Below are 12,111 nucleotides of genomic sequence, written 5' to 3'. Positions count from 1 at the left end.
CTTCCAAGCCCCTCACACATACATTTCGGAAAATTTCGCCTTGAGCGAAATAAATTTCCTGCATAAATTCTTTTATTATGATATTATTGCTGCTCATAAACACGGACCGGGTTACAGCGCAACATAAGGGCGGTTCTCGTCCCTAGATCACGTGGCATCGCTGGAGGCGAACTTTGTAAGCAAACGCTGAGAGCAGGCGAATGAATTAAGCAAAATATTAGTTTGCAACCCAGGCGAGTCCACGTCTGCGTCCAGATCGAATTAGCATTTGCGCGGTTGGCGAAGGAAAGTGGTATTACATTAGGGCTTTAATGAGGTAATCCAAGCGAATACCTGCCCAAGCGGAGCCCATCTCCATTGCATCAGTCGGCACCGGGCATCGGGCCTTGCCAATAAAAATCGGTCGGAAATCGATTTGGACGGGCATTAGCGGACACGACGCGACGCTGCACCGACACCGGACTCCGATGCGCGCAGTAATTCGCTGCTCATTAAAAGATGCATCTGGTGCTCGCTTACGCGCCGCATCGCGTCTTCACGCTTTCGACCGGTCTCGGATTCCAAGCCGCCAGGGACCGGTTTATGCAGGAATTTCCGCGGGAAAACCGCGTCAATCCGCCATTGGGCTTTTGAAAGAATACATAAGTGCAATAGACAGCTCTGCTACGGAAAAACACCGTATGAGCCTTAAGACGTTGCCATATGTCCTTCAATTAAGATTAAATTCGCTGGAGAAGTAGTGAATATTTTTCATCAAAATTTTCAGACAATGTTGTTTTCAATTTAGTCTAAAATATCTGAAAATTTCAAGGAAAAATATTCTTAACTTTCCTAAAAGATACTGGTTTTATCGGGGGGGGGGGGGGAGGGGATTCGGCAACCCTTGAATTTTCACAAGGCGTTCTTCCTTAGCACGGCAGAATAGTTCAAGACTGGCAACATATCGATACCTAGACGCGAAAAATGCATTATCCACCTGTTGCCAAGAGGCTACAGGAGGGTCTGCATATGACTCAGGGTTGTGGGATAAGGCATTAAGGCACGGACAAAATCTTTTAGAGGCCCCCTCACTAGCATGAAGAAAACGTTTCCCCGAGGATCAACACATCCCGCAAGAAGTAGGGCTGCTACTTCATGCCACACTTTTAATTGGGTTTTCAAAAGATGCAACTATTCGGCCTCAGAGGCCACGCTAGGAAGTATCTGTTCACAATGAAGGCGTTTCTTATGCGTCGTCACTCTCATCAAAGAATCATCCCCTGACCGCTTCGCAGTTCATCCCCCGAAGTGCTTCACGCCTCAGGCGTCATACGTTACGCGTTACCCTTCATGATTTTAGACGGTGAAACATCCAAACCACGTATCTCTTTTGTGGTGTTTAAAAATCTCAGCTCCCATTTTTTTTGAAGGAGAGCAAATCAACACCACTCCTTGAAATATGTCCACTATTTGCTACGCACAGAGAAGAAAAATCACTGTTGAGTGGTTCTTCATTTAAAAAATTAAATATGACAGGAAGTCTACGGAGATACGTGGTTCAGAAATTTCACCATCGTTTTATATTATAGAGTATGATAGAGTATGCTACCGACACTGAGTCTGATGGAGACCCTTAGGATAAAAAAGTGACAGCGACTATTGATGAGAGCGGATAAGAGGGGTTCGTTGCCGACCCTTAATGTTTAGCACCTGCTGCACCTGTTGCCACGCTCATAAAGGGGAGAGTGGCAAATCCCTTGACCGCAGGCTACCCGTTGAAATTAATAGATGAAGCTATAGATAAAGAAGACAAAAGGGATATGGGGGGACGGATGGGGATCCTGTTGGTCGAGGTGGGTGGTTGCAAAATGGAAAACGGAGGTAGGCAATTGACTGTCTAACGGCAACCCAGAAGAGACCCAATAGTAAGTCCATAATTTTGTCAGTCTATAAAAACCACCCAGTTCAACCGAAAAGATTACTCCGTGCTCGTGCTCCGTATGTCTATTTTGTCTATCGCTTTGTTTTCGCTTTATTATATCAATTTCAACTATCAGCCCTCTGCTCCCTTCTCCCTGCTTTAGGGGGACGATCGACTCTATAAGCATGATCTGCCTTGCTAAGGAAGAACGCCGTATAAGCCTTCAGACGTTGTCATATTTCCTTCAAGAAAAACCGAATTTACTGAAAAAAATGTGAATATTTTTCCTCAAAATTTTCAGTCAATTTTCTTAACGATTTCATGTAAAATATCTGAAAATTTCACTGAAAAATATGCTTAACTTTCCTCAAAAAGTCATGTTTTACCCGAGAAAATTTGACAACTCTCAAATGGATTGCATTTTGCAAAAAGGAACCAAGATGATTCCAATGTTGCTAAGATTGTGCAACTTACAATCTTTGTAATGAAATCACTGACATTATGCAAAAAGTTAAATTTCCGGAGGTAATTTTCGTCTTGAATTTATAGTTTATTGGGGGTAAAGATCCGTAACGGACAAATCAACTAATTTTCAGGAAAATTTTGTGAATAATTTTTTTTTTCAATTTTCTCAGATAAGTTTGTTTGCCAATTTGATCGAAAAGTGGTCTGAAGATTTTCAAAGAAAAATATTCATAATTTTTCTCTCTATAGTTGCAAGGTTCAAAAGTTGCACAATCTTAGCAACATCGGAATTCTTGTGGTTCCTTTTTGCAAAGTGCAATCCAAATGTTCATACGGCGTTTTTCCTTAGCACGGCAGTAATCCAGTACCGTAGATCCGTTTGAATGTCCACATGATTTTTCCTCATTCTTACAAAACCCGGGAAAACAGTCCCCGTCGGCGCGCCGACTTGGCACGACCGGGTCGTGTCGGGAGGCAATAGAGATGCTACGACTACCGTGTAACGACCCGTTCATCCGACTGGAAACCCGAGCCATTGTCTCCGCGATTCCGCGTCTTCGCGTCCTCGCTAATTAGTCAATCGATTGTCTCCCGTTTTTCCCGCCCCCCCCCCCCCTGCCCCACGTCGCCCATCTATGACGCGGGCTCCCGCAACGCGATCATCAGCCATCAGCGCCGCCACTCATCAGCCTCACCGGTCACCGGTTCATCAGACCCGCGACTCGTGTTGCTCGTGACTCATCCGTCTTAGCGCTACCTCAGACCGTCATCAGCCGAACCGTCCACGGATTGGGACTGACACAACTGCCGGCCTAAGAAAGAACGACGTGAAAATTGATGGTTGCCAAATTTCCTTCGATAAAAAAATTGATTTTAAGAATAGTTACGCAAATTTTTTCTTGGAAATTTCAGACACACCAGACTGAACTGCGAAGAAAATTCTTTGAAAAACTCAGGAAAAAATGCGTTCCAGAAGGAATTTTAAACAGAAGGACGACCGGCTATTCGTAAGGTATTTTTTATGGCAATACACTCTGCCGTCAAAGGTGTTATTCGTCTAACGGCAAAGAAGTTAGGATCTCAAAGGCACAAATCCCAGGGCCGGATTAAGGGGGTGGCCACGTGGGCCGCGGCCCATGGCGATAAATCTATAGGGGGCGGCAAATTTTGAAATTTTTTTAAATGTAGGTACAGAAAATTTGAATTTTGAAAAAAAAATTATAAACGAGAAAAGGCGACAAAATCTCTAATTTTCTGAGAGTATAGTGATTTCTACTTTTGTCGTCTTTCAGTGATACAAGAGGTAGCACCTTTAATTAGTCGAGTTAAGAGAGAGACCAAACACGCAATTTGGCCTGGAACGGCGCGACTTATTGTTAGAGAGAAACGATGACGAGGACTTGAGATGAAAAGGAGAAGCCCTCGGCGCGGCGATCGGCATGTAACACATATTAGTCCCTACATGACTGCACAAATACTTCACGCATTGCGGCAAACACAGTGCGATCAGCGTGAAACGCATAGCGTCTACAAGACTGCGTGAATACTTCACGCGTTGCGTCAAACTGTGCGTTCAGCAGCGCTCGGTCGGCGTGAAACTCATAGCGCCTACAAGACTGTTGGAATACTTCACGCATTGTGCCAAACATGGCGCGGTCTCCGCGGCGCGGCGGCGGAAGTTAAAATAATTAATCCACATTTATGTTTGTTCTTTCATAATTTTTTCGTTCATTTCTTATGAATCGAAGGCCTTGTCCACACAGAGATAGGTTTACGAGACTTAACTTTCGCGCAAGGTTCCGTGAACTTTTGCTAGTAGTGTTGATAGGGCTTTCCCAAAAAATGTGTTCAACACGAGTAAACGCGTCTTATGCACCCCTCCCCCGCTGGCACGTTCATTTGATGGTTTTTATTGATGTTTCAAAACAAATGAGAAGGGGGTGGCAAAATACAGGCGGCCCACGGGCGGCAAGTAGGTAAATCCGGCCCTGACAAATCCATTTGTTTCTTCTGAAAATTGAGCAGAATAATGCAAGATTTGATTTCGCAAATTTTTAGGTTAAATCATACACTTATTAAGCTTTAATGTCAGCTTCTACTCAGAAGAATTCATGATACCAAAAACAGTTACACGGTTTTTTTCGGTTAAAATATAAGTTAGAATTAGAAAGAGGCTTTGTGTATCATTTTGAAGCGTGGAAATTCAAGATCTGATAAGCGCCATCAGGTGTTGCTGGGAGTTCACGCCAAATAAGTTTAGGCACTTTTGAACTATGACAGAGGATTCACCAACTTGGTTCTTGCATTTACTTTCCACGCTGAACATGACGTCGGACGATCGTCTGTCACAGTCTATTAATGCGTGAACTTCTTTTGCACGGACTCCAAGATTGTGTTAACTGTTTTTTTTTTACTTCATACATGCGCGGTACGCATGCAGTACGTCATGCACCATCCGTACCATGACTGTTATTGCCATGAAAATCAGACCAAATTCTAAGAATATTTCCAAAAAATAAGCCAACGAAGCAAAGGTATTTAGGTTCTTTTACAGAGATAAACGCAAAGGACATCTCTAGCAACACCTGATTGCACTTACCATGTTTTGAATTTCCAATCTTCATTTCGTCACCCTCCTGACATAAGGTGTAACTACACTTGGCAATGAACCCTATCGTCCATTTGACTCAATACTTTCCCGCGCTCATTTCTAAGTGTAGTAACTCTCTTTTGCCAGCCAATCAGCGATTTGTCCCCAGTGGTGTATTCGCGATTCCGTTGCGTGCATTCACGCATTCGCTGACTTTTTTCACACTTTAAGGTTCACTGGATCCGATTTCATCGATTTCTCCGGAGCGTTGAGATTTCATGGTCGCGAACCGAATGGACAAAGAAACACTGACGAACCAGCGAACGCACACAAAAGAGCATGACGTGCTAAAGGTGCAGTCAAATTCTCACTCAATCACTCAACTAGTGTCAACATTTAAATGCTCAATCATAATATTATGAGACGTTAATTTGGCTTCTCGCACACCTCTCCCAACAACTGTCGGTGTTGATTTTAATGATTTTATTGCGCGTATTAATCTCTTTGGAATCTGACAAATAATATGTTGTAACAAAGCGTCGCACTCATACGAAGTGGAGACTATCACAAATTTTTTTGAGCCTTAGACATTACAGCTTAAAATTTTAAACGACTTGAATCGAAACTACACTTTTTTAATGTGCTCATTTGAAACCACTATTTCTCCAGAATGATTTAATATCTTAAGGAGTTTTCTGGTTTAAAATTATTTTAGAACATTCAGCTGTGCTTCAGTAATTTTTTTTAAATATGTTTTTTTATTTTATTTTATTTTTTATTTTTTTAGTTATTTGAGGACACCAGCAGTAAAGGAGGTTGATGTGAAAGGCCTCATTGTCATTTTTTCGACGAAGTTTTTTGTACACCTTTGAAGTTGAACTCTGTCATGTTTTTAGCATTCAAATTCTAATGGTGCATGACAACATATACAAAATTGGAAGTAAAATTCGTGCTATATAGTGTTTTTCCGTGTTATTTATTTTTATATAAATGTGTTCATGTTATATGAATTGTACTGATTTGAACTTAAAGATTTTACAAAAACGATACAAAATGTTTCGTCCGACGATCGGATATCTCCGAACTGTTTATGCTTCAATGGCCACACATTTGAAAAATAGCAGAAATTTACTTACCCAAAAATTTCGTAGCCGTCATCGCAAGTGTAGGTAGCGAGGGTCCCCGAAGACAGCGTTCCGTTTGGGAGTGACACTTTGGCGTTTACAGGTACGGCAGGATGGCCACATGTTGAGTCAGATCCCACTGGGAACAGAAATATAGAAACATTTGATTATTATTGAGGGGTGGTTAAAGGAGTGATTAGGTATGCTTTGCAGGTTGTAGCCCATCAAAACGGTCCCATCAGGTCCTATGAGATCTACATAGGGATTTCATTGGGACCCACTGGAACCCAACTTCTAGTCTCCTCCAACAGGAACTTGTAGGGCAGCCAGAGTGACCTGAAGGAACCTTGAGGGCTCTCAGATAATTCCCTTAAGCTTTCTCAGGACTTCTATTCTGTCGTGCTAAGGGAAAACGCCGCATGAACATTCAAGAGTTGCCAAATTCCCTCCGATAGAATGTTCTTCTCTGAGGAAAGTTATGAATATTTTTCATTTATACTTTCAGACATTTCAGATCTAATTACAACTAAATTCTCTGAAAAATGCGAAGAATAACATCCGCAGATTCCCCTTAAAATTCATTTTTTATTAAAGAAAATTTGCCAAAATCTCATGGCTCATACGGCGTTCTTCTTTGGTACAGCAGCATGGGAGCTTGAGCTAAATCCCGATGGGCTCTCATCAGACTCGTCCAATATTCTCCTGGGACTGTTTTGCCAAGGTAGACCAATCAACAAGGCTTTATGAATGCAAAGCAAGGTATACGAAGGCGAACATTATACGAGGCACTCACCTACCATCTGCTTTTGATAAATTTTCTCAATAAAATAAAATGTTTTAATAAAATCAGCTGTCTGGAGGATGCCTACCAAAATGTCATCAGAATCGGTGACCCCGGCGGCGTCACGATGACAATCGATGTCGAGCCCGATGAGCAGTCGTTGAACGGTGACGGGGAACCGGGGAGCAACGGCTTGATCGACTCTAATCGGAACATAATCGATTGCGCAATCGTTACCGCAAGAGCGGCGGCGAGTTTTCCGGGCGGTGACTCCGCTCTCGCGTGAGCATCGTCCAATTACCGCTCCCCGTCCCCCGGGGGTGAAGGGGGGGGGGGTCTTCGTAACGCGAATCCCGGCTTCTAATCACCTACCGTTAACTAGCGTGCCGCTCTTGATACCGGCGTTTGCGACCCTGTTTGCAGCTCATAGCTGTACTAGGAGGGAATGATGGGTCCCGTCGCAGGATGCACAGGAGTTTCCAACATCCCGATTTATTGCCCCGTGATCTAGTTCACACGCCTACACTGCCGTGCTAAGGACAAGAGTCATATGATTCTTCAGGCGTTTCCGAATTTCCTTCGATAAAACAAGAATTTTCTAGTAAACTTAAGAATATTTTTACTCAAATTCCTCAGGTAATTTTCATTTTCAGACACGATGCTAAAAACTACATCAAATTTTCCGCCGTTTCTTTCAGTGTTCAAAACTCACCTTTGAGTTTCAGGAGTCATGTGGGGCATCAAGCCCGATTTTTAGGCGCCATTGAGGATTTTTTGGGAGCCAAATTGACTTTTTGCCTATATATTACGGCGAATTTAGTGAAAAGTTCGACGCAACAGGTTTTCGCAACAGAGCTAGTAAGTAGCTATAACTTGGGGAAGACAAAAGCACCAAGAATGAAATCGTGAAGGATAGAAGAAGCAAGCTTTCACTTGTAGTGCTGAAAACTTGAATTATATAAATTCAAATAGATTTATTTTTCTTTCTTTATGTGACTTTCTGTGAAAATCCAGATTTTTAGGGGGCAATTTTTAGAGACCACGTCGGCGCAGAGCCTTCGTCTTTTAGGCGCCATGGCAGATTTATTAGGCGCATTTGGCGCTTTGGCGCCTGTGAGTTTCGAACACTGGTTTCCTTCGTCACACTAGAGTCCCTTTATACTGAGAGTCAAGACAATGCGAATCCATTTCCGATTGGTCAACCGGACTTTAGGCCTTCACAGTGTCACAAACGGGAATAAAGATTACATTTTCACCGATTGCAAAGATTATAATCTGGAATGGACCGAGGAATTTCGGGTTCGACAAGGAACAAACGGAATGAGAGAAGGAACGGAGAAAGGAATTTAAGAATGAGCCGAGCAAAGATTACGAAAAACGTTCAATTTGTGTAATCTTTATTCCCGTTTGTGACTCCATGAGGGGTGTTGTCTTGACTCTCAGTATAAAGGGACTCTACGTCATGCACAAACCTTTATTATTCACTCCTCGTCCGTCGTTATTTTTCATGCATGCGACGAAAACAACTGGAGGCATGGTTGATTCACGAGTTGCAACTCTCATCTCCAGGATTTCTGAGTGGTCCCGAATCTTGAGTGGAGTGTTCCGCGGTTCATCTCCTCAGTTGGTACAGAGCGTGGATTTCGGTTTAGTGGTGCGGCCCGACGGTAACGAGTTCGTAGCACTCAGCGCCGACTGACACGATGATTGCGTCTTATTTTCGAGATGATCGAAACCACACGAGCACAAATAACTCAAGAGAGGGAAGCACAAAGAACCACTGCACGGATGGATGGAAGCAGCCTAATAAACGGAACCATTAAAAAGAACGCCTAATTGAAGGAGTCTTCTATCCGCGGACGCCAAATTCAGCGGCGTGTGGGAAAGCTGTGCAGGAGAGCAAGGTAAAGAGCGTTTCGGGGGTTGAAATCAAGCCGGAAACCAATGACGAGGCGTTAATGATCGATTATTATCGATATTTTTCAGTTTGCAGATGTGGTTAAGAATCGATTACTAATGTTTTCGTTAAGAATATACAGTTTATCGATCCTTTTTTATGGATCGTATTCTATACATCATACAGGTGAGATTGTATCGATATCGATTGGTTCAACGTGTAAACATAGCCTCAAACGTTAATTGAGTAATCTGAGGGAACGGGTTTCTCGTGAGTAACTTACTTAGGTTTGGTTCGGATAGGCAACTAAACTAACTGCCCGGCAAAGCAGAGAGTATCATCCGGTTTTGAAGGCGCTCTCCGTCGAGCTCATGCTTATAGAGTTCTTCACGTATGACACTTGTACTACGTCTTTGCGAATCAATGAAATTCATCACTGTCGAGTTAACGAGCATTTAACTAGAAACAACCCAACTTTATAGCTTGAAATCAATGTAGCATAGCCTCCTGACTTATACAAAAAATCAGGGAAATTTTACACTTTCAAGGAATTACGTTAATTAGTTATCCACGGACAGAATAAAGTATGGCAGGAAGTCTGTAACGTTGCGATCAGAGGCACATGATCTTGCACTTAACCCATGGATATATGCCATTTATTTCCTGGGTAGATAATAGTCCAGTCAATATAGACTCAAATGGGGGCTATGAAAAAAAGCTTTAAGCTCAATCAGGTTAAGACGGATTCTTATGTAATTTTGGTCGCTGAATCCAAATTTTTGGTTTCTCGAAAGCGCTTTTCCGCGATTTTTCCGATTTTCCGGAGTTAGCACAAGAAGAATCTTTCGGGAAACCAAAAATTCGGAGTCAGCGACCAAAATTACATAAGAATCTGTCTTAACCTGCTTGAGCCTAAAAATTTTTTTTCTTAAATCCTATATTGACTGGACTATAAGTGTTTTCATCTACATGAACCTGAAATTGTAGTTCCTGATTGCAACATGCAGTCCATTCGTCAGAAGAAGATCCCGCAACATCGCTCGATTTGTGAATCAGCGTGAAGCAGTTAGCGGGGCAACGTGGATCTTGGGAGATGGACGTGAGGATGCCGAGGACAGAGGAATGAGGAATGACTCTGCTTTCCATTGACAGTTGATGAACTTGGACCAGAGCGGGGTTGGCGCAGCAGACAGAGCGACAGAGCCACCCACCACCGCTACTCTGATCCCCGCATCACGCCGCCGCAATTTGTCCGTGAATCCACGCTCGATTCGTCGCTACTTTGACGTAACGGCGTATCGAGATTTCCGTATGAGCCCCAGAAAGAATGGATTTATATGTGAAACAGGGCTCACGTAGATATTGAGATACGTCCTTACGGCAGATGGACGACGGATTCGATTCGTCGCTGCTTTGACGTAACGGCGTATCGAGATTTCCGTATGAGCCGCAGAAAGAATGGATTTATATGTGAAACAGGGCTCACGTAGACATTTAGGTACGTCCTTACGGCAGATGGACGACGGATTCGATGCGTCGCGGGCTGCGTGTTTGATGTTCGCTCTGCAGTTCAATCGCCTCTCCTCTGCCGTCACTGAGTTCTCAAAAAAAGGGCTCGTGAACGTTGGAAAAATCTCAGCTAAAAACTAATGGATCGTCGGAAAAGGTTGCGAAACAAAAAATCTATGAAAAACAGGGCATTTCGAAGTATCCCACAACCTACTTTTTAACCGACGTAAAAAAGAGGGAAAAAAGTAAAAAGGAGAAAAACGATGAAAAATGAGTCGTCGGCCTGCTGCTATTTCGAGATAGAGACAGCTCATTTTTTCTTGCTCTCCCCCTTTTTTCCGTTTGAAAATGAGGTTGTGAAATACTTCGAAACGTTCAACTTTTTTGTTAATTTTGTTAAGTCCTACGAATCAAGTTGGTTTTTCTTGTATCTCTTTAGGCTAAAATCTCAAACTCATCAAGTGAAGAGTGGACTTTCGAAACTTGATGAGCACCATCAGGTGTTGCGATGAACTAGCAACTGTTTCCCATTTGTAATGGGGATAAAAAACGCTCGAAATGAAATTCTTATCGAGAAAATAAGATCAAAACTTTGAAGAAAATGTCCCAATCAAAGGTACACGAGGCAAAATAATGTAGGTTCCCCTTACAGTAATGAACATTATGCACAATTTCAGCAACACCTGAAGGCACGTATCAGGTTTTGAATTTCCACTCTCCAAATATTGCCCTCAGACAAGAAGTTCAAAATACTTAAAACCGGTTCTAACTTTACCCCGAGATTTTAGGGTCGGTTCGGTTAGCAAGCCGAGTGCCGAGTGCTTCTAAGGGCTTGTAACGATATTTAAGAAGTCAATATTAAAAAATAAAATGTAATAATCTTCTAAAAATGAAGGCATTACTTACGCGTCGTCACTCTCATCAAAAAATGCGGAGCAACCGCATTAATCACTAATTTACGCGCTGCTACACTGTGAATTGGGTTTTTAAATGATGCAACAATTCGGCCTCCGAGGCCACCTTAGGAAGTATCGTTTCAAAACGAAGGCGTTTCTCATGCGTCGTCACTCTCATTCAAGAATTATGTGAAGCAACCGTACTTCTCACTAATTTACGTGCTACTGTTACTATACACTGTTGATTAGGTTTTCCAACGATGCAATTATTCGGCCTCTACGGCCATGCTAGGAAGTATATTTTCACAACGAAGGCGTTACTTGCCCGTCGATAATATGCATGAAAGCAGTTGCATTACTCACTACTGTCACTTCTGACTGGGTTTTAAAATGACACAACTCTTCGACCTCCCAGGCCACGCTAAGAAGTATCTTTTCACAATGAAGGCGTTTCTTATGAGTCGTCCCACTTTACCAAAGTATTTCAAGTTACCGCATAACTCGCTTTCTCTACAAATTTCCAAAATTGAAGGCGAAATAGAAAATTGTATTGCCAGCGAACCTCGAACCATTTTAACGATAAATCTTTTTCGCTTAAAATTTTAGTCCAGAAGGATCAATGATACGTTGACTGAGACTGATGTGGTTAAAAAATTGGGAACCACCGGTATACGGGGCATCTGAGACCATGGTCTACTGTGGATAATTAAGACGGCACACGGCTCATTAAAGTGCGCTAAAGCCGTTGACCGTAACTTCCATTGAAGTCCCATCAAGTTTGAATGTCAATGGTGTCTCAGATTGGAACATTGGACGCGGTGTTGGTTTCCAGAGTTTAGAGGTTGCCGCATTGAGAACAAGAAAAATGCTTATCAACAGTAAATTAGGATTATTTTATTTGTTGCTGCTATCGAGAGACTTTTTTTTAGTCCCAGCGGGGTGAAACAAA

At 42.6% G+C, this 12,111-nt stretch overlaps 1 protein-coding gene across 1 annotated transcript in view; it reads right to left on the bottom strand.

The window, feature by feature from the left end:
* fw (CUB and Sushi multiple domains furrowed) overlaps positions 1-12,111 on the bottom strand; it is a 212,824-nt gene that overhangs the window by 46,819 nt on the left and 153,894 nt on the right. The window contains exon 2 of the mRNA XM_019044136.2: positions 6,092-6,218. Within this exon, the coding sequence (XP_018899681.1) occupies positions 6,092-6,218 (127 nt within the window). The remainder of the gene's footprint in view (positions 1-6,091; positions 6,219-12,111) is intronic.

Source organism: Bemisia tabaci, chromosome 5, assembly GCF_918797505.1.
Source record: "Bemisia tabaci chromosome 5, PGI_BMITA_v3".
Taxonomy (NCBI): domain Eukaryota; kingdom Metazoa; phylum Arthropoda; class Insecta; order Hemiptera; family Aleyrodidae; genus Bemisia; species Bemisia tabaci.
Note: the sequence above shows the minus strand (reverse complement) of the source record. Positions and strands in the feature narration are given on the sequence as shown.